This window comes from Helicoverpa zea, chromosome 10 (genome assembly GCF_022581195.2).
Source record: "Helicoverpa zea isolate HzStark_Cry1AcR chromosome 10, ilHelZeax1.1, whole genome shotgun sequence".
In the NCBI taxonomy this organism is placed as follows: domain Eukaryota; kingdom Metazoa; phylum Arthropoda; class Insecta; order Lepidoptera; family Noctuidae; genus Helicoverpa; species Helicoverpa zea.
The window spans coordinates 6,061,673-6,086,156 of NC_061461.1; the positions used below are offsets into that span (position 1 = coordinate 6,061,673).

Below are 24,484 nucleotides of genomic sequence, written 5' to 3' on the forward strand. Positions count from 1 at the left end.
AGATTTTTTTTAAATAAAATATATGTGACCAGTGTCTTCACTGACTTTGGAAGTCAAGTCACATCACAAGATTGGGAATTATGTCATTCGCCATTTTCCAACATGCTTCCACTTCTGGTTTTAATATACATTTATTTACATACATTTATTTCCTATAATTGAATTGATAAAGATAACTACGTTACATTGTAACATTTTTTCATTAGAATATCGTGACAGCTTCCTACAATTTGTATATACGGCAGTTTCCTTACAAACTATGTTATATTTGCTCGCGGCAGTCGGTGGCTACGCTTTGTATGGAAACTCCTCAATTTCCGGGTAAACCTTTGTACTAAATAAGGATACTTTCAACATCAAAATCCGAATCCGTTCAAAAAGTAACGAACATCCTTTTCACATTAATAACTTCTGTACTTTATCTAAATTATTTAACTAGTTAATTTGTTCTGACCACGTCTGGTTCACACACGTTTCAGTTCTAAGAGTTACATATTAATATGTATTTATTTTAAGCCAATTTTATTTGTGGAGCAGAAACATAATATTTGATTGTTGTAAAACACATTTCAGTTTTACGGTAGTTTGGTTTACCAACAGTTTTATTATGTTCGTATTCGTATGTTACATTTTAAACTCAGTGTTACAATGTCGCTGCGAAAATTAATGAGCGGTCGCTTGTATTCACCTTCAATAACTGCAAAGCAGAAGAATAGTTTACCATATAAATAAGGATGACTAAGTCACCTGCTGGAAGCGGAGACAACATGAAAATTACTTTCAAAATGAGAACGGCACTGGTTTCCCTGTGGGTCTAGTTTATGCTCCAAATACATGTAAATAGTTGAGTCGTGGGTGTCACAGTGTAGGTAACGTCTGTTGTTTATGCATGCCCCCTCTATGAAGTGCCCTTGTTTTGTATACGAAAAGCGCTCCCTGCATGACGCGATCAGGATAATGGAATATTCTTTAATAAAATATCATCGGCAGTCCATAAACGTACATAACATAAATGTCGACTATATTCTTCACGTTTTTCCATCAACGTCGTGATAAGTGAATGTCGTCTGAGTTGTGCAGGATATTGTAGGGTAAACGTTTTATCTAAGGAAACGGAACGGTCTTTCAATGTATAGAAAAATTGATTCTTAATCTCCCATTTAGGTGAACACAAAAGCTACTGCGGTGTTCTGAAAATAATTTCGTGAATCCGGACAAAATCAAACTAAATGCAAAGCTTCTAAAAGTAACTACATACGTCTACAGCTAGTTATGGAGTACTATTTTACGAACGTTATTTTAGGCGTACATCTAATAATAGGTTCTGGTTCTCTCTATATCTATATCCATTCAATTAGCATAATTATAGTAAGTACGTATTACGTACCGCTAAGCGACGAAATACATACAAGTATGAAATTACTGCAGATGCCATTGACAAATCAATAACCAGAAATGTACATTTAGGAATAAATGATTTCCACGATTGATATTATCGACTTAAATACCGGTCGACATATTCATTACTAGTCATAAATAGTTTGTAAACAAAACTACCTACAAGTATCTAAAAATAAACGATAAAATCGAAATAGATTTCATGAAAAATTTCAAAGATCTCGTAGCACTTTCGTAGTAGCTGTACCACTTGAAAAAAATTGACGAAGATATTTATTGGATACCTTGTATCAATAAATAATATTTGTAGTATATTGAGTACGACAGCCTAGATAATTACAACTTGTACAATGACAGAAAAATAAAAATAAAATTGCCTTTATGTTTTTACCGAAAATAAAATAAAAATAGAAAATAACAATAAGGCCTAGAGAGATATATTATTCACAGTGATGCAAACCTAAAAAATGCCGCAAACCTTAAATAACGTTTAGTTTTATTTAGAAAACCAAATGACATTCACCAGGATCTCGTAGCACTTTCGTAGCACTCGTAGCAGTCGTAGCAAACTTAAAAATTTTACCGAGAGTGGTTCAAGCTCGGTAAATAAATTCGAAATAAAAGCTATTCCAGTTAAAATACGTTGTAAGTTAAATTCATTATATTAAGTACGCTGGTATGGAACTTAGTATTAGTATTAATAAATAGCCACTTTGTAATAAAATTAAATTAACTTTTTCTTGGAAAATTGTGGTATGCGCCACGTTCGGTTCCCCCTAGTTCAGAAAGCTGTAAACGCCCACGCCACCCAGACCGTGGCCGCATGAAGCTATATCATTTAAAAGCACTAACTGTACTGCCATTCCCATCAAACAATTTTTTACGATCACTCCATTTAGCCGTAACGAAATATGTCAATGTTTATGTCTAATACGCTTTCCCTTTGATGAATACCCCAGAAAAATGTTCTACATAACGCGTCCATTCCATATAATACAATTTCGGTAAGACGAATGTTCACTTCACTCGGATCATAAAACATGAGGCTGTGCGTCCATTATGAGGACGATCTATATTCATTCGTACAAAAACTAACAGGACCTTTCCATAACACTAAACATTGTATACCACTTAACCCTTGCCTGGCTGACGTATTCAAACGCGTGTCCCAACAAACCACACGCATGAACAGATGGATTTACTTACTGCGAAATTAAATGAATACGTATTTATACTGCTTCCTGTGACCCCATTAACTGCGAGGAAATATAACAGCTGATTAAACGCTTTGCCAATACGTGCTTCGCGACCATACTATAATAATTTTATGAAGCAGATTTCGTAATTTTTAAATTCTAGATTTTTTTTCAATGATGGAAACTGATTTCTTGCTTTCGTTAAAAACAGTTTAATCACCGATAAATTTCTTTATTTTGTTTTTATAGTATGCATTTAAACTGATATAAAATGGCAAATAGTTCTAAACACCTACTCGGTTTAACAGAAATATAAATTTCATAGAAATGTGGTACGTCGTCAACTTTATAAATGTTAATCTATGAATATCGCTTTAAAATTATTCAACAATGCACTAAAATATATATAAGGACTATTAATAACTCAATGATGTTGACTTCCTTTTCATAACAACTCAATAAACAATTGACGTTATAGCTGTCAAAAGTTTGCTAGGTTAGTCACACATGGAGTTATATTTCGGCAAGTTTTACACAGAAAGTCACTTTTGCCCAATATAGGGCCTAAGGAATGATTCCTTCCTTGGACTTGAAACTTTGCTTTTATTTCGGTATCAGGTGTCTATATTAATTTGAAAGAGTATCTTTCCATGGCCTCACGGCAACAGGTGAGTAGCTTGGCGCATGCGCGGCGCGCGCGTCGATACCGCCCCCCGCCCCACCCGCGCTCCCCCCTTGTACCTTGCTACCTGCTACCCTCGCCCATTCACACACGCACACATGCTTGGCCACACACCCACTACCAACAAAGTGGTGTTATTACAACACATGCACACTAACAAACCACTTTCGTAAAAATGCTACGGTGCTATCGCCACCTCCGCGCTACACAGACACGGATAGTTCACTGTCCTTGCTAAACTAACTAATACATTAAAGTTCAGAAATGTCAATGGGATCAAATGTGTCGCAGACTGGCAAATTAAACTCCTTATTGTGCCTCGGCTGTCGTATTTTCGTCGTTGGTATTCTGGGCCGAGAGACATGATGGCGTTTATTGACAGACGGAGAGATTAGGCATGAGTAATCATAGTAGGGGAGTGGCAACACCGAGTCACGTTTTAGGTGTCAATCACAGCGCAACCCGGAAAACGCAGCCCCCAAACAGCGCGCGGCTCGGCACGTAAGCCGGGAGTTTCCGATAAGTGGTTAATTGCCTGTCAGTACTAATTTCACCCAATGCATTAGTTGCATACCAATATTTAACTGACAGGTAATATTGAAATGAATATTCTAAAATCAATAATACCTATGCAATGAATAAACTCGTGAGCTAGCTAATCCAAATCCGTATTTATCTAATAAAAATATCGTAGCATTCTACATTCTAGTCAGAACATAAATTCATTATTATCGTGCAACATGCTTCTATCCACACAACCTTTTATTGGAGATGAAAACCAACCTCACCTGCGATATAAGATTGGAAATATATTTGGTAATGGCTTCACGCATTGTGTTCAGGTGAAAGGTTTCACAGATAATACGATTCTGCCACGAGTAGTTTCTCGTGAACCCAATTTCTTGACGAAACACATTAAACCAATGTGACATATCAGAGATAACATCTTATTGAGCCTTCTGGTGTGAAATCACTTCGAAAATGTATCTTCTCATTCATTTCCATTATTTTAAACAAAACTTCATATGAACTAAATTATGAACTACAATGAAAATAAATGGCCCTAATAGCAAATTAAAGTTTTAATATTAATAAATTGTATAACAACTAATTACAATGAGTTGGTTTGTAATTAGTTGTTAGTTAGTTGTCCTTATTGTGCCTAACCAGTATAACATTCACCTAAATAAAACAAATGATACATACCTACACGAAAAACAAATTAAACTTCAATAGAATACGAAACGATTTAAATGAAGAACAAAGTATTATTTTATTGTTGACACTTAAAACTAGTGTTTTCACTGCCGGAGACAAAACAAAGTCAACTTGAACAAGAAATATAATAACCGAGAAATGGAAATCTCACTGTTTTATCCCACGCTTAATTTGCGTATTTTTTCTTCTTATCGAAATGAAATATTCGCTGCCATTTGTAATTTTGCTCAATTTGTTTGTACAAAGGAGAGAGGAGGAATCATTGCAAATGACTTTCAAGGATCATAGCTCGCAATTAGAGCCAACATGAAAAGACGAATTTATTACATTTCAAGAAATCCATTAACAGATATAATTTTAAGTTAGGCGGAAAAATCACGTTCTCGGAATTTTGGATGGGAAGTAGAGAAAGTATAATTTGCTTCGCCAAGTTGAGGAAGTCATTCGTATATTGGAGGCTTCTCGTTGCTAGTATGTCAGATGTTTAAGGAAGACTGAGATAAAAAACGCTGAAGTGGGACACAAGTTGGAAGTTGTATAGCGGAGCGGGGGTTCCGGGATTACCTTTTCCTCGTATGCTTTGAACACACACTTTACCGTAGATATATAAAAACCAAAAAACACGCCAATACCAACCAAACAACATATCTATAATAGTTGTACCTACATTTCAAATTGCTGTTCCGACAATGAAGTGTACAGCGGTACCTACATGACGAGCAGCCACAGATTAACGAACACCGATTACCACTAAGCGAATTAGTGTAACATCAACAATTTATCACCTCAAATGATTAAACGAAATATTGGTTAGTGGTTTGAACTGCAGATATTTTACGCCACGATTATTAATCACGTTTATCAAAGCCGATATTCCGATTTAATCACTGATATCTCGAATGCATTCTTCAACTTTTTATTATTATTCAAATAGTGAAATAAATATTATCATCTCTTGATTTTTGGATTTCTTCTATAATTTACATTGATAAAATTTTAATTTTATTTTAAGTAAGATAAATTCTATTCCTCAATACACATTACCACAAAATTACATCTCTAGTTTTAAGGAAATACTTTAGATAAATCAGATGTTTTATCAAAATGTTTTAGCAGAAAATCGCTTAATTGTTGCTTTATATCTTGCTGTAATATAACTGATTAAAACCAAGAACAGTATAAGAAGTTCATCAATTACACGAGTTCTTGTTTAACAATATCCTTCGATTCCACAGTTTATGGGAATGTTAGCATATGCAAACTTATTAACAACTATTATTTATCATGTCCAAGTACTGTTCATAAATTATTCAATGAATGATTATTTTTCTACAACAACAACCAGGGTTTAATATACAAATTTTTCTACAACAATTTGTATATTAAACCCTGGTTGTTGTAAAACAAACACAGATATAAAATGTATATTATAACTGCAATCAATATGAGGCTAGTCATTGTTTGATATGATAATGACTGCAAAAGAAAATAAAAGAAAGGTTATAAGATCCCTTTAGACTGGATTCTGAGTATGACCGACATCATTCAAATTCACAAAGCAACAGTTACTCAACTTATTGCAGTATGAATTTTACATAAACGGAAAAATGGTCCAATTTAAAGTTTATTATTATCTCCGTCAACTTAATGCTAGATAAAGTCTTGTAGTATAATGAGTTAGCTTGGAATATAATATGACGTGTTATCTCTCCTTAAAATACATGCTAGACATTCCGGCTAAGACATGCAGACTCCATCCTTACCAAGATTGCTCTCGTGCATTCCTCTTGTGCAGGATGATACGGTAACGATGCAAAGGCTCTTCCGGTGCATTCTTGCGTTCGCACTTACCTCTGTGTCACGAGCTGAGAAAGACGAACTGCCCTCTGTTAAAGGTAGTCCTTAGCTCAAGTTTTACTCGCTTTAACTATGAAGCTATTCCGCTAAAACGGCAATTCCTTAATTAGAATCTCTATTATCTATAATCCCTAGAGGCATAACTTTTGAACTTTACCTAAATAGACTAAAAGGATCCAAAAATATTCAAGGATTTAAATAAAATAAAACTGATTGTATTAAAAATGGTTACAAACGACCTATAATGCTGTATGTAAAGTCTATTAAAATGTTAAACAGAAAATGGCACTACAGTAAATGGTTATTACATCGCCCATCAAGGAGCGTCGGTACTTATAATGCTAATCTCAAGATGGAGGCAAGATAGATTTCTGCCTCATAATGACTTTTTCCTAAAATTTTAAATCTTCACTTTGATTATAAATGCGAGAGTTTCCGTCCGTGTCCGTCGTGCTTACACTTAAACTTTTGGTACACAGAGATGCTCTTTCATCCAGGCGCAGCTAGAAGTTGAAACCACGAAAAACAGCTAGTATTTTACAAAAATCATTTTTGCTAAATTAGATAAAATACCAAACTATATGTACAAGTAACTAGTTACTTACTATCTCTACTCCCACAGGGACAGGGATCGGATATGACTTGGTAGTGGTCGGACGCAAAACGGACGCGACGGTTCTAACTGTATACTAAGGTACTCGGTTTGTTATAAAAATGGTCTCATTCTGTGACTGACTGAATTAAATACGGCTTAACATTGAACACTTTCACAGTAGCCACTACCAGCTTACTGTCATTTTATAAATCCAAATTCTACGCGATTTTGGTCTTCAGTAAAAGAACTTATTGCAAGACAGAAAATGAGATTTTTACGCTGTCACACAAAAATTGATGCTCTGTTTTGGATGAAATAGGTTATAGAAGTGATACTTTGTAATACTGTAAACACAAAGTTAAGCAAATGCTGAACAAAGTTATTTTTACAAGCGGACAAAATCGCGGGCGAAATCTAGTAGTATACAGAGTTCAAGAGAAATTGGGATCGGTCCTTCCCAAACTTCGTGCTACTCGATGTTCCAGCTAATCTGACTGTTTACTTAAGAGTTACCCTTAAGTGTTTACTTAAGAGTTACTCTTAAGTAACCAAGTGAAGCTTTACACTACATAATAGGATCCTCTATTAAATAGGGTTTCAGAAGCGATTCCCAATGCAAGTTTGTTGGTGATGATTCTCCAGTCAAGGCATTATTTACACTTGTTTTACAGTGTTTATGTAAAGGAACAGTTCCATTAAAATTTCCTTGAAATGTTTAATCATGTGTGTGTGGTGAGGTAGATTTTACAATATCAGATTTTATTACTTAGTCACTCAATTTGTACTAAAAGTAAATTACCGTTCATGTAACTGACACATACATGCTCATCTAGCGAAATTGTTCCATTAACAGGAACACTATACACTCCATATGGATAATTCCTGATTGGATTTCGATATCCGACCTAGTGTGACGTAGCATTATGTTATTAATGTGCAGGTGGGTGCTACTGACTGTCCATATTGTCAATAATATAATCTAGTATCCCTCACTCACGACACCCCCGGGGTATATTGTTAATTAATTCCTAAGACAGAACATACCGATATATGCCTGCTGGGTTTCTCTTTAAGAAAAGTTTACAACAACTCCATGTTATTTCACAAGATAACATAAGATATTCATTCAGAATAACTGGTGAATTAAATTTTGAATAAACTATAATATTGTGTTAGGATACAATTCTCAACTTGAGACACATAAACCTACACCAAAAGTTCAATTATTCTACCAAACCAAGTTACGATAAAGCAAATAAATTCTTAGTAAAAGCTGACCAGAATTGTTTAAAACATTAATGGAAAAGCATTTTCTTTGTCCTCTGTCCGCTAGCTAGATTAACAGATCCTTAAAATAAATTGCCTTTAAAATACAATTATGGTTAGCATTTAAGAATGAAAAAGGAGCAAGTGAGTAGTTAATCCACGAGTCCTCGGCGCTCAGCTGCACGCGACCACTTGTTAGCGACCGTGCCCGCCCGTGTTAACGTTAGCCGGATAAAACTGACAAGAAATTACTGCATTCTAACTCCGCTGCCCGCAACTGGCTTTCTATTTTGGTCACATTTTATATGGCACTAGATAACTTTCACACTATCATGTAACTAATGCTGGGATCACGAGAGATTGTTCCTACTTTCATTCTTACACTCTCGGCCATGAAAACGTCATATTTTTTTTACTAGTCAACTTTTAGCTGTATACTTATATAAAAATCATGCAAGTTTCAGTCGTATATTGGAAAACTTTGTACGAAATCTACACAATTCTTTATTCAAATTAATTTCAGACATGAAATAGAGGTATGAAAATGATTATTCGGTGTCGGATTGCTGATAATAATGTGTATTTAATGCCCTAGGTTGCCATATTTTTATTATACCCTATGCCAAGCAATCCAAAAGTACTTTTATTATTGCAAGTTACTACGAAAACTGTTTCACTAAATTCAACTCTCTCAATATCAAATAAACTCAACGAGGTGTGTTAAGTACACATATCATTTCACTCAATATACCTAACCTTTTATAAACTATTCAAGTTTCAATAAAGAAGAATATTATAAGGGCTTCATTGTGTAAATACAATTTGTATGAAAGTAAACACGACCTTCAACCGGCCGATCGGATGCCAGATCACAACAATACGAATATCAAACTGAGAGAATCCCATGTGACCGACTATTGTCGTCCCAACAAAATTGCCGCAGTCTCTAGTTTCTTTACATTGTTTGCGAACAAGCACAATATAATAATAACCTCTATAAAGGACACAAAGGAGCAGAAAAATTCAATACGTATCTCGATTTTCCAAACACCATTCTAATGTAAAACATGGTTGCCGAGTGTAAATGTATAGAGGTCTCTGCCACGTCGGTTATCCAGCTGTCCTTGCAGACAATTCTCGGAATACTGACGGTTGGGTAATCTGTCAAGTACGTTTGAGCACACACTGATGTAAGTCCCAAACGAGAGCAAACTCTTTGTACGTAGGTGTCCACTTGTAAACCTTTTCAAACAGTTCCAACAACAAAGGGCATACTTCATCTTTGTATCATTAAATACGAAATAACCTTTTAAATTGTCTATTATAAACCAATTTGTCGTTTGTCTCAGTCCAAATTGAGCCCTGGCTGTTTTTGACAGCGGCTAATCGGAAACCTTGTTTGCTGCGCCCAGTCAATTTTGTTAATGGATAATCCATTCCGCCGGGCGTACAGTTTTTAAATACAGTTTCCGTAGTATGGAGCTCTGAGCTGAACGTATCTACATAATTTCCATCAACAGATGCGACGCAGCTTTACTGCTCGTTCTTTTATAAAGTGTTTCTTTTTATTTAATTAAATTTTATCGCTAGGAATAAGCTGCAGCCGCGGCCGAGATAAAATCTCTGACATTAAAACAAGATGCCTTTGAAAGGCTTGAACAAGCGCTGAACTGATAGGAATCGCTGTGCAGATAGAACTTTTGATTCCGCTTCTATTGTTAATACCGTTTGGATTAGAATTATGGATTGAAGTAGCTTTACTTTGTTAGTCATGACTTGCTTGCCAGTTAAATAGTTAGGAATTGTCTTTAACTTATGCGGGTATTATTACGCATTATGATATCTATAAACAAATGTATCTTTTACTAGAAGGAATTTATAACATAAAAACATCAAACCAAGCACACTCACCTGTAACTTCCTAGACTAAAAAACTCGCTTAAATAATTTGGATTTCACTCAACACACAGCAACCTACATTCGGTGAATGTGGCCATATTCCTCTTTTATAAGTCCTCACGACTTACCGGTAACATTAGAATATGAGAAAACATTTTTGCACCTCTGATCTCTCACCCTCGGCGGCTTGTATGAAAACCAAATTTTATGAATAATGTAATACACATAAAGCGGCATTTTAAAATGTTTATACAGCTATCTTTTCTTTCGTAATATTTATTCTTCTGTATTCATATATTGATTCATAACGTTTTTTACAAAGCAAATGTTCTATTCTATTTTTGTTTCTGGCAATCTCTGCCGTCGATGTTGATGTCGACGATTCTGCCACTGACAAGTGATATGAGAAGCAAGTAGGTACGATAACAATTTTAAAAACTGAAAGGAGAAAACTTTGCACTTATTGTAGAACTTGTTGCGTTAGTAGGACGGCACTGAAACAAACACATAAATAAACTTGATATATTGTTAGTACATAGAAGTATAAAACAAAACATATATATACACAGAAATAAAAAATAAAAATACCACAACCACATAGACAGTGGCCTAAATTGACCAAAGTCTACAATTTAATGTTATTTTGGAGGATAAAGATCAATAGGATATGGATCAGTTCTGGAGAGGAAAATGTTAAAAGGGAAGGGAAGTTGATTGGTACAGGAATCTTTAATTTAATGAGGCGGTTATATAGGTCGAAGGATGAGGAGTTTATAGGGCAGCTGAAAAATATGTGCTCCAAGCTACCTTCATCCAATCCACACTCACAGAGAGACGAGTCCTGTACACGAATTTTGCGCAGAAAAACAGGTGTGCAGCAATGTCCTAAACGGATTCTGCTAAAAACCGATATCACGTGCTTAGGGAACTTTTTAAAATGGTAATACCAGGGCTTACTTTGAATTAAGGGTTGTATATTAAAAAAGTATTTACCCTTTTTACTGCTGGAAACGTTCCAATACTCTTGCCATGCAGTCTCAAGATGCGCTTTTGGAAGGTTCAGCAGGTCATACCCTTGAAGGGAGAAGTGCGCAGGATCGGCTGTAACTGATGTGCAAGCATCTTTAGCCAGGGCGTCCACACATTCGTTACCCTTGATACCACAGTGGCTAGGTATCCATACTAAATGGACCTCTTTTTGTTGGATGCTACAAGATAATAGGGACTTTTTAATGCTAAGGATTATTGGGCTTTGGAGTTTACTTTTAAATGGATTTTGGGAAAGGGCTTGTAGGCAGCTCAAGGAATCTGAAAAGATAACCCCTGAGCTGATATCGTGGGATTCAATGAACAGGCAAGCTTCCAATAATGCCACACACTCGCCTGTAAATACAGAGGACTCCTTTGGACATTTAAATTTTAAAATAATTTTAGAATTTTGATAGTAAACCGCAGCACCTGTGTTACTGCTTGATGTTAATTTGGAAGCATCAGTAAAAAACCTCTGAAACCCAAGCCATCGTTCTTCCACCACCGCATTGAAGGCAGAATTAGCCGAAGGGGACTTTTTGGAAATACCGACATTATAATATATTTTGGGAGTAAAACAGAGGACTTCATAAGAAAAGTTGAAGAGAGGTAATCTGGGGTATTGGGATATGGGGCAATTCAAATTTTGCAAATGGCGAAACGTTTTCAAGATGAGTGGTATTTCTTTGTGTTCCCAGTACTTGGAAGATCTGCACAGAGAATCTAACTCTTTAAGTTTAGGGATGAGGGGATGGAAACTTTTGGGATACACACGGCATAGAAATCGGGAAGCTAGATATTGCCTCCTCAGGGCTAAAGGAGGTTCGGCGCATTCTACCTGCAAGGCGTTGACGGGAGAGGATTTCATGCAACCTGAGATGATTCGAAGGCATTGAGACTGGAGCCTATCTAATACTGCCAGAGCACCCCTGTTGCAAGGGATCAATACAAATGAGCCATAATCTAAAATGCTGCGGACTAACGCGTTGTATATCAATTTCATGGTGTAAGGGTGAGCCCCCCACCATACACCAGAAAGGACTTTTAATATAGATATGACCCTTTCGCACCTTTTCACCAGGTAAGTTAAGTGCTCAGTACCAGTCAATTTAGAATCAAGGTAGACCCCTAAAAATTTAGCCTTCTTAGCAACAGGAACGCCCTGACCTTGGATTTTTATAGAGACCCGAGGGATCAGACGCTTCCGAGAGAAGATTACAACCGAGCTTTTTGGAGCAGATAGTGTTAGACCACGATCTAGAAGCCACTGGTGCAGAGAGTCCAGAGAAAGGCAGAGTGATGAAGCAGCGTCCACAATTGAAGCATTGGTTACATAGAGCGCCAGATCGTCGGCGTATTGCAAAATGCAGCAGTCTCTGTTTAAACAGGAACCAATGTCAATTGTGTACAGGTTGTACAGTAATGGGCTAAGTACAGAGCCTTGGGGAAGACCCTTCCATACGTATCTTTCCTCAAATACCTCACCCTGCACCCTCAGCACCAACGACCGCGACATAAGAAGTCCGCATATGGCTTGTATCATCTTGACCGGGAGACTCAGCTCTTGCAGTTTCTGCCTGAGAATGGGAAGAAGGACACTGTCATATGCGGAGGAAATATCTAGGAAGGCGGCTACAACCGATTCATTTTTGGAAAAGGCTGTACGAACATCAGTAACTAATGTTGCCACGCTGTCCATTGTGCCAAGACCCTTCCTAAAGCCAAATTGATGGCTCGGCAGTAAGTCTCTAGATTCGACCAACCACTCAAGTCTATTTTTAATCAGATGTTCAAATAATTTGACCAAGACCGAGGACAATGCAATTGGTCTAAGGCCATTCGGATCATCAACATTTTTGCCGGGTTTCAGAAGAGGAATAATGATTTGAATTTTCCATTGATCAGGAACCCAACCAGAAGAGTAACAGTAATTTATAATGTTTAAAAAGTATGATTTTGCGTTTGAACTAGCATGAACTATAAATGAATACGGAACGCCACCAATGCCCGGGGCAGAGTCCCGAACATGACGAAGCACCGCATTCAATTCATCCATTGTAAATGGTTCGTCCAGAGGGTCATCCACTACACCCACAGGCGGGTGATCAAATTCTGTAGGCAAAGGGACGTAGGCTGGAGCAATTTTATTAAAAAAGGATTCAGCGGTTTGTCTAGTAATGGGGGAGGATATTGATGGAGAGCACCCACGTCTGAAGCGGTTTATGCTCTTCCATACTGCGGACACTGGAGTGGAGGGAGAAAGAGAGGTGCAAAACTTAACCCAACCACGACGTTTCTTCTTACGAAGAAGCCGTTGGGATCGGGCATAGACTCGTCTGTACTGTAGTAAGTTTTCGTTGTTCATCGCTCCATTGTACCGTTTTTCGGCTTCTTTACGTTCTCGAATCGTGGCTGTGCAATCTGGATCCCACCACGGAGGTGATGGAATTATGCTTTTGGCACCGTTACGCAGGGGGAATGTGGAATCAGCACTGGAGGTTATAGCTGACACGAATGCCTCATAACAGCTCTTAGCATGGTGGTGACCAGAAGAATGAGGGAAAGCAGAAGTTAAATTTGGAAGAAGACTAATTTTCTCCTCCAATAGAGAAGCAAACCTTGACCAATCCGGTTTAGATAGGTTGTACTTCAGAAGTGGAGGAGAACTTTTCTCTAGATAAGTTTTATTTAATAAAGTAACAACAATGGGGTAGTGGTCGCTACCATGCGTAAGAGCAGTACATTCCCAATGGAACGATGCCGCCAACTCTACAGAACAGAATGTGAGATCTACACAACTCTTTTGTTGCCCAGGAAGGGATCTACGGGTAGGACAACCATCATTTAAGATGCACAGGTTTAGGTCATCGAGGATTTCTACTAAACCTTCCCCAAACGCATCACAACGGTTGGAGCCCCACCTAAAGTGGTGGCAGTTGAAATCTCCCATAACTAACATAGGCCCATCTACATTATTGAACACGTTTCTTAGTGAGGCTAAAAAATTTTGACGGGGGTGGGAGATATAAATAGACATTACTGTTATGCCCTCGAATTTAGCTGCAACAATGTTCAACTCACCATCCAGAACCGGAAGGGAGAGGGTCGAGAGTGGTACTCTATTGTTAATGAGGAGAGCCGACCCTCCATATCCATCAGACCTATCACATCTCAAAATATTAAAGTGTGGCATGCGAAAGCTAAGGCTCGGGGTAAGCCAAGTCTCAGCGATGGAACAAGCCAAGGGCTTGTATTTATTGAGAAGGAATATGAGGTCATGCTTCTTATGAAACACGCTCCTCACATTCCACTGTAGGAATACCTGGCGAGGCGCCATTCTTAATATTTAGTAGGAGAGTAACAAGTTGATGGGCGACGTTGGACGGTATTTCAGAATTATTTGAAAGAATAGTTGTAAGTACTTTACTAAGAATTTCAATAATAGGAGATAAATGATTGGAACCAGCGAAGGGGTTATTTAGGGCGCAGCCATTAGGCTGTGAAGGTGGAGGAGAATTTATAATGTTCTGATGAGCAACTTTGTCGTAAGAAGGTGAGAGGGGAGCGTGGGTCTTCGGCTTTAAGAAAACTGTTTTGCGGTATGACTGAGATGATGATTTTGCAGCATTTGCATAATTGCGAGAAACAGGTGGGATTGTTTTGCTGACCTCAGCATATGAAAGTGATTTCTCAGCCATGATATTCTTTATAGCTTTCTGTCTACCAAGCTCCGGGCATGACTTGCTATTCGCATAGTGATTTCCAGAGCATAGTACACAGAAGGCCTCGCCCTCAGAAATGTTGCAACCATCACCAGGGTGATCGTGGCCACATTTACTGCAGCGTGGTTTCGAGCGACAAATAGACTCCACGTGACCGAACCTGCAGCACTTGCGGCACTGGATGGTGGGGTAGACATATTGGGAAACTGGAAGAGAAGTATAACAACAGTATATCCTTGTTGGTAGGACTTGGCCATCAAAAGTAATGACACAAGTTTCGGTAGGCTTAAATTCAGCTATACCATCTCTAAAGATTTTCCTGCTAATACGACGAACCTTAAGAATTTGTCCACATCCAGAGGGCACAGTGAGGTAATTCATTGCTTCTTCTTCTGTGAGGTCGGTAGGCATACCAGTAACCACACCCATGCGGGTTATGTTAAATGTGGGAATCATGGCAACATAACTATTTTTTGAAAGAATTCCATTTATTAGAAATGAATTAGCATCCTGAGGGGATGAAAATTCGACAGAAACTCTGTTCCTACCTACTTTCTTGACGCCATCACGAACTATGTTACCAATTCTGTTGTTCACCAAGAACATGCCAAAAGTTACAGGGTGTAATGTGGTACCTGCATTAGGCTGGGACTCCAAGCGTGAGACATGTACGATGAACGGAGCTTTATCGGTGGCAGAGTATCTATTGCGACCTATTTGGTTTCTCTGCTGCTTAGACGGAATGTGATTCGGCGCATTGTTTTCATCTCCAGAACGTTTCCTACCGTTCTGGTGAGATGAGGATTGGGAATCGGAATGGGACGGGATTTGGGAATCCGCGATGCTGCAAACAACATCTGCGAATTGGGAAAGTGGATAGTTAGGGGATGGCGGCGCAAGAGAGATGTCAGGCGGATCAGGGTCAGGCGGTTTATTGCGGTCCATATTAGTAAGACTTACTTAAATTGGCGGAAAAAAAAACGTTCACACACAGAAACACACACAAGGACAACACACAAAAACAAAAACAAGTCACAAAAAGGCACTAAATCACTCAAAATAAACAAAAATTCTAGACACACGTGCTAACCAGAAACACTCTGTGGCGAGAATCCCAAAGCAAATGTTACGTATCAATCAAATTGACAATGTCATTGTTATTGTCACAATGTGGCTATCGTTTATGGTCTTTTAATAGTCGCCTACTATGATATTAACTCTATTGATAATGAAGTGTTACTTTTACAAATATAAAACTGTTACAATACACTTTTGGCCCTCTTATTATAATATTGTATGATGATGGAATGGTTTCGTTCATGTTATAATTACTTGGCAAATTCCGAGGTAAACTAACCCGACCGGCAAACGACTTCTTTAATTAAATACTTGTTTCGGTTTTCATTATAATAACTTATGGGCGAATAATTGAATTTCTCGTGGAAAAATATGATTAAAAACTTATGAAATAAAAAAAGGTCAAAGTTCACGTATCAATACCCAGAAGCAAAATTGCACAGACTTTGTTGATATGGGCTTATAAAAAGTCTGCCGAGATTGGATATTTTAATTAAGCTGCGCCAAACGGTCATAAAAAGTGAACACAATGTTTTTGAAGGTGATAACAATAAATTTTGTTTTACATGAAGAGTTGTGGATATTTGTGACGTAAATAGATGACAATAGGCTTTCAAAATAGGTAGGTACGTATTTACGTAATATAACGTTTATTATAAATATTGTTTTGACATCAGAATAAAGATTAAATTCTAAGAAAGTAACAGAAGGTAAATTGATAAATCACAGGCCCAGGGGAAACAAAGGCGGAAAATCTTTTTACTTCTGTTACACAACAAAATTAGAAAAATATTGAGGTAAAGCGTATGATGTAGTCAAATTCATGAGTGGTTATATACTTCACTCTTGTGGCAAGCACGGCCCGAGCGCCGAATTTATTTTGTAACTTGATAAAGTGAGCAGCCAAAAAGTTGTTTTTGTATTTTATTCATAGAATATAGTATGAGTTCGTGCTAGAAGAACTACTTCTAAAATTAACCGTTGACTTTAAATTAATAAGCAACTATCGTCTTCAAAACTTCCTTAAATATATGGCATTTAAGCACACTGTTTTCAACAAAATGTCAGTAGTAATAAAATAATATTGCTGTACATTTGCGAATGAATAGTTTTCTTGATATTATAAAGGAAAGGAGAAAGTGTCGAAATGTTATGTCTTATTCAATTTCTGTGCTTTTTGATATATTTTAAAACATCTTACCGTGGCACTGGCTTCAAATGTATATGCACCTGTAAACATACGATGGAAGTTATACTAATAACAATTTTTCATTGACTCGGAATTTTTAGTTGACTAGGATAATCCTCAGAACATTTATGTTTTTACAATACGCTAATTGTAAGAGCACATAACAATACGTTCAAACATGACCTACAATTTGGCGCAGCGGACCCAGTATGGAAAATATTTCTATTTCCAGAATAGTGTAAACATCGTTTGCGGTGCGGCGACTCTCAGTCTACCTTGTCTCAATCCCGTCTCCCGCAGCGTCACACAACTTTATTATCGTTACAAAATGCTTTCAACCGCTAACGTTACTCCTGTTTAAACTAGGTAACAAGTAAACACGTATAAACAACATCAACATCATAGAATTTTCAATGAAGCTGCTGTTCTGATCCGTATAATGCCATGTGTGCTAATACTGAAAATCCAGCTGAGATTGCTTTTTATTCCGAGTTTCTGTAACCTCAATCTTTATTCGTGGTGAAATTGTTAATAGTGGCTTCACAACTTAAGTTACAAAGTAGTAAAGATAAGATAGATGTACCTACACATATTCTGTTTCTATCTTGCTATTCCTGTTTGCGTCTAAGCACTTAGGCCTCAGGCTTGCCACTAAGTTATCCTGTGCACTTCAACTCGAACTAAGATAAACGATCGTGGTTAGGTCAGGAACAGTGTACACGGTTAATGGTTCAATGTGGCTAATCAATACGTTTGTATCTACAGCTGATATAGACTCTGCTTTAAATACTGTAGGCAGAATACTAATTGTGTGGAAGCTTATAGAACAAAACTTAGTAAGTACATGCTAAATATAATTTGGATGCTTTTCCGCCTAGATTGTGTATTGTTTCCTTAATCTACAAACAATATTAAATTACTATCTAACTATGCTAAAAATGTATTTCTTCGAACTACGAAGATTATTATGAAACCCCAGAAATAGTATTTAAGCCAGTCTACGTCTTACCAAGTTTAATTAAAATACGGCCGTAATACAAGACAAGGAAATCCATTAACTTCATAAATATAATGATGATATTCAGAATAGCAAAAAGCCATCATCACCGTTGTTGACTGTACAATTAGTCCAATTTCAATTTTAATCTAGTTAACAAGTAATAAGCAGGCATTTTGCTTTGTAAATATTAAAATCATATTCCACCCCCGCGGCCATTACAATGCTAATAGTATACATTTTGTATCGTATTTTCTTTAATAAATTACTTGCACCATATTCTAGGAAGCTCACTAAGTAATCAGAATCACATATGTATTTTACTTAATTAAAATCATAGGCCTTAATTGAATGCCTCCCTTTGTTTGTCTGTATGTTCTACATTAATTAGTATTGACTACCCACGCTAATCATATTTGGTCTACTCTCATCTTTAACCGACTTTCCCAAAAAGTAGGTTTTTATTAAACAGTATAAATGTATAGGTGATTTACGATTTTGGAACTAAGCACTGAAAAGTTAAAACTTTTTGCAAAAAATGGACGACTTCTAAAAATACTCGAAAACCAAAAAAAAGTACTTGAAGATACATTGCTCCAAAAATTGGTGGCGACGTAAACATAGAACGCAGCTGCAATCTCTAGACACCGAATTCCAGAGCGATGCGATGTACCAAAAAGTATATTTTTTATTTTCAGTATTTTTGGAACTTTTTTTTGTAAAAAGTTTTCCGAACTAATTAAGGTAGATTGCGATATAACCTTTTGCATTTTTAATTTCAATACAAGAGGGAAACATTTTTTCCTTTTCGAAGTTAATAAATATAAGCTTTATTAACGCTCCCTTGTAAAATATTTTACTGGTAACATTAAAGTTTATCGGGATAAGTTTGGGTTTTCTATTCCACGAATTTTGTCCAAGGTTCAATGGATGGTGATCATACAATAAGCGATCAAAGGATTGTTTGAGGGCTTACCCTGCGGCTATCCCAACAATATATGTATGACTATATATGTATAACACCGATAGAAAATCAGGAAATCTTTTCAACTTTTAATAGGGTGCGTCCACATCTGGCGAATGCGCCGCGAATGCGCAGCACGCGAGCCGATCGCGAGCTGTCCGCGAGCTGCGCGCGTGCAGTCACTGCAACAGTTCGGTGCGCCTCTTTAGCGCAACTCACGCAAGGCTCGTATAGAGCGCGCGAGCGGCGCGCGATCTGCGCGCAATCAGTTCTCGCCCTTACAGTTCCGTATATTGGCTCAGTACTATCGAAGATGGCAGACGTCGCGCGCCGCCTGCGCGCCGCTCGCGTGCGGCGCTTAGGTCGCGCGCGAGCCGCGCGCGGGCGGCGCAGAAGCGGCGCACGAACAAAAATGCACGCGCGCAGCTCGCGGACAGCTCGCGATCGGCTCGCGTGCTGCGCATTCGCGGCGCATTCGCCAGATGTGGACGCACCCTTAGATACATAACACATTATTCAAATATAGAATTTCCATTTACTTTTTCCAGAATTATTAAATTCTGAGGAAATGTCAAGGCTCGAATTATATATCTTAGTAAAAGTCTTCTTGTATTTAAATTCTCTTTACAAATACCAAAGAGATATTATCCACCAGTCCAGTAGAAAATATACATAAAGGCATATTGAATTGAAAACAGACTGCATAACGGCATTATATTTATCAAATACCAACATGAAATGAGAGCTGTAAGAAAAGCCTGGGTACAAAGGCTTTTCCTACAGCTCCCATCATATAAGTGGTACAGTCTGCACACTAAAAAATATTATTGCTTATCTATCTTACCTGGCTTTCTATTTGCAATTCAATTATATCATCCAAGTACGCCAACACAAAAAATAGATCTACTATTCTCGGAGTAGCGCATATCTAGAAATTAATACGGAGGCTCTCATTAATAAACATGAGGTTATAAAAAGAGAAAGATGAAATTCGTGTAGAATGTAATGCGAATTCAATAAAATATCAGTGTACCATTTTTGAAAGTGGTTTCACTTTTTTCGTCCTTCATGAGGAAGATGATATGAAAAAGTATTGTTTTAAAACCTTCTATTTTATTGTTTCGTTTTCCGGCAAGTTCTTTTCACTTTTAATCTCTATAATAACCTATTTCCATACTCGTGAACAGGTCTCGCTTAGTCGGGCTACATCCAGGCTTCATTCATCGACTCTGTCCAATCCTACATTGCGTTCATTTGCACACCATCTTTTTAATAAGAATTTATGTCATATGTACTGCAAGAGATTCATATGATGAGCTCTGTTTTTTAAAAGAAATCTTCATTGCTTCCATATTATTCGTGGTCCGTGCTTCAGTTAGGCTTCGTACTTTTCATTTCAAACTCTTTGTCCACGATAAGCCATAAAACTCCAATGGTCTTACTACAAAAACTTAACCATGGTGTCAAACACTTGTCTAAAAAAGTGTGGTTCCAAAATGGACCTTATTTCAACGTCATAATTTGTCATTTTTTAGACAAGTCTTAAACTGACGTTTAAAAGTTTTTGTGGTAAGACGGCAAATGTTTAGGGTCAAGTAGTATGAAATGTAACTAAGTTATGCAATGAGATTTTAGTGAAAAATAATAAACGAAGTAATAGCACCTTGGTCTCTCGTGATTTCTGTGGAGGTTAAAAGAGATAATTTCATTTAAGAACAAAGATACACAAGAACGCGCCGACTCCGCCGGCGGCCACTCACGCTTTACTCTTAGAGGTCACTCAAGGACTTTCTGCCTTTCTTCACCGTAATTTAGACTGTTCACAAATGTTTGCTTAAACATTCTGTAAGTCTTGTATGTAAAAGTCATAGTAATTTGTAAAAGTCTTACAAGCACGTGTGTGCTAATTGGCGATAATTGATCGTAGGTTTATCCGCAATTGCTACGATTTTTGGAGTACTCAATCAATTCAAGTTCAATTCAAGGTGTTCGCCATTATTTAACGGTTGTCCTTGTTGATATTTCACTACCCATTTTATTGTCTACATGTACTAAAGTAAATTCTTTTCAACGTATAGTATAAGATACGCAACAATTATCTTTTGATGTTGAACTTTTGTGAGTATTAGGTATATAAAAAATCTGTCTCTTATTTTAAATGAGCAAAGTTACAGGAGCCGAACTTAAAAACGTTATATCTAACAGGTATTTTGGTACCTTGAGGCCCTTACAACCTCGTTTTTCCTCGCTCTACTGTAACGACTTAAGTTTTGGAAAATATCCTTTGAAAAAACATTGCGGAAGTTTGGTGAAATTATAGGCAAAATATTTCCATTATTCTTAAAGAGCTATAAAAGTGAGGTAGTTGTAGTAAAATAAAACATTAATTCGGATGTTGGTTAAAGGCCGGGCAATTGGATGGAGACTCGTTTAATTGTCCAGCGGCTGTAACATGCAATCAGAGCGCTGTATTCATTACCTGCGTAGGATGTAAATGTAAGTGATGGCGCATGAGGCTGCACGTTTGCCCTTTGCATAATACCTGCTACTTAGAGCCACACTGTATTTAATGATGCAGAATAATATTGTTGGTAGGTAAGCCCACCTGTCAATGACAAGAATACGTGACAAATGAGTTTAGACGAAGACCTTCTGAATATTAAACGCCTTCCACCCCGCATCTAAAATTAAATCAAAATGTATCAGGTAATCTGAATTATTTTATGATTCGTCGAATTGTTTGCTATATCATTTTCAGTAGAAATTATAATTTAGCCGAAATTAAGAAATGGTATCTATGACATGAATACTTCGATTTTAAAGTATTAGAGAGGATTAAAATGAAATACTCGTTAAATTGTTTTATATGCATTGTTATGTATATACATGATGGAGTTTATAATCCCGATTCCGGTGCAGATTACCACTAACCAAACTAATCGTTATGGTAATGACTACATGTATTGATGAGATGCTATATACTATGCATACCATTAATACGAAATAACAGTCAAGTGTAACGTCAGATTAAGCTGATAATTAAATTTATAGCCAAATAACAATAATATTATTAGGCTTGGCTTCCGCAGAATTAATTTAATCATACAATAAGCCGAAATCACCTTGTGTGTACTCGTTAAGAGGAGAATTGTTTTATTGCCAAAATTTAAAACGTTAACATGAACGTTTGAACTGAAATAGATTTTATTCTAAAACCGAATCGAATGAATCAATAAAACCCGTGTAGTCGGGAATTGGCTTTGTCCAAAAACAAAGCATAACAGACTACGTAAAAAGTTAAACAGTGTGACAACGGGCAGTGGCCATTCAGAAAGTAAAACAATACGTCGGTACAAACGATGTGTGGTTGATGTATATGACGTTGACATGTCAGGCAGTGTGCCCGCAGCCTATCAACGGACGCTTAGTAACGCGTGCTGTTGTGCATGTGAATTAACTGCAACAGAGACCATTCCGTGTTGAGTAATTCGTTCAAATAAAATACTGCTAAAATGAAAAATGTACTGTTAACTTATCACAGTAATTACTTATTTGTGTTTATAAGTCTAAGATCTGTCTATTTGCCTGTCTGTAGTCTACTCACTCGAGAAATGTGGAAAATTAGTGCGGACATGTTTAAAATGTCCGCAAAAACGCAATCTTGGTGCGTGCACAATTTTTGGTGGAATCCTTCCATTACAGTAATTATGCTCGGTTTTTGTAATCTGCAATGGCTTATAAAAAATACAGTTAAAAAAAATTGCCATAAACTTCGAAAATGAAACCTCTTTTGGAGGAGATTAAAAATTCTGTAATCCTTTTGCTGGCTATGAATAAAATACGAGCTAAAATATTTGTGGAAATATGAAAGTCGTCACTGAATAATTAAGTAATCTTTATATAGTTAAAAATAAAGGGCCGGTCAGAGTGGAATAACCGTCATATTCATCACCACTAGGTAGTTGTACTACAGTTGCAGGTTTTGTGTCGTTTTATTCATTACTAAGACTATAAAACCAACATGTACCTAACTGAATTTGATAATACCTATTTATTTATAATCTTTATAAACATCATGAAGAAGAACAAGTATTTGGCGTTTAACCAAACATATTTAGTGCTTTGAGGAACCCAAGAAGGCCTTGTACAGTCACTGTACAGGTTTGTGCGTAACTAACATTACGGCATCTTGCCAGGATACGGAAATAATAAACTTATAATTATATGAGCTACAAGACTTTGCAGAAGAAAATAGTTTTAGTTTCAAGTCAGTATTATAGGTAGGTATATTTTTTAAAACTTTGTATTAAAAACTAAAAATTAAAGTTCACTACGTATTAAAATTTCTACTTGCGCTCTTTAAAACAATACGGCTTAAAACGAGGTCCAAGTTTCTGTAAAATAATGTTTCAACGAGAGCGGCAAATGGAGCAGCATATTATGTTCCATGGCTAAGAATAGATCATCTTCAATGGACGACTTAAGTCTGAAGAGGTCACAATAGCCGGAACATTGTGTAATTCTCAGACAGGGATATTATTGTACAAGTAAACATTGCGATTTCAGACATCATATACGTATAGTTTATAAGGTTACTATGTCATCCATTTGCATAGAAAATCAAGAACAATTCCATTAAGCCGGGTAGATTCTCGTGAGAAAGCTTAGAGATGATACACTTAGAATGAGATTTGTATTGCTATACCAGTAAGCATTTAAGCGTGACGTTAGAAAAAACTTATGTCTAATACTTGCCACGTAACTTAATTCTAAAAACAGTTTGGTACGTAACGTTATCATTTTAAGCGACTTTGTTTTTCCAAGAAATTGAGCCAGTTTTTTGGCAGTGATGGCGCAATAACCGCTGACGTCACTTCATCTACGTCACACCCCACCCATAATCCATTTAATAACCTAATTCATTCAATATGTGTATAAATTGGACTATGTGGGAAGGCATATTTAAATAACCTGTTACGTGTCGTTAGCATCTTCATGTAAGAATATGAAAACAACAAAAACAAAGATAAAATAAGCAGTATTGTCCTATTTAAAATATTAGAGAGCCTCGAATGGTTTCTATAATCGTGCATGAACACTCCAACAAGTTGCAAGGGGCAGGTCATGCGCAGGCATATGTTTACACTTACGTTTTCCTTTAAATGAAAATGCAATTTTCTTTAACGTAGGTATACGTATTTCTAATGTCAAAATTAATTTATTTATATATTTTTAATGTTTTATGATGACCAACAAATAAAACTATACAAATACTCACTCGGTGCGTTTATCAATTTTATCACCCAGCTTATTTCAATACACGGTGATAAATAAGGACATTAAAATGCAAAAATAAGTATGTAGGTACAATTGTTATACCCGCGAAATGTCCGGC

At 36.8% G+C, this 24,484-nt stretch overlaps 2 protein-coding genes across 9 annotated transcripts in view; one reads left to right on the forward strand and one right to left on the reverse strand.

Annotated features, from left to right (window-relative positions):
- The window catches only part of LOC124633908, a 54,091-nt gene that overhangs the window by 8,335 nt on the left and 21,272 nt on the right, over positions 1-24,484 (forward strand). The gene's annotated exons all lie outside the window — the stretch shown is intronic.
- On the reverse strand, positions 10,441-15,976 carry LOC124633909. Of its 8 annotated transcripts, none has more exons than XR_006984797.1 (3): positions 15,953-15,976; positions 11,105-11,218; positions 10,441-10,605 (listed from the first exon to the last, which is right to left on the reverse strand). XR_006984797.1 is itself a non-coding variant. In XM_047169279.1 (3 exons), the coding sequence occupies exons 1-3, from the start codon at positions 15,805-15,807 to the stop codon at positions 10,592-10,594; spliced, it is 438 nt and encodes a 145-aa protein (XP_047025235.1). In that variant the 5' UTR covers positions 15,808-15,816; the 3' UTR covers positions 10,441-10,591. The 8 variants fall into 8 exon arrangements, 2 of the variants coding, with proteins under 2 accessions (XP_047025235.1, XP_047025236.1); XR_006984793.1 differs by lacking the exon at positions 15,953-15,976 and adding an exon at positions 15,823-15,925; XR_006984796.1 differs by lacking the exon at positions 15,953-15,976 and adding an exon at positions 15,855-15,873.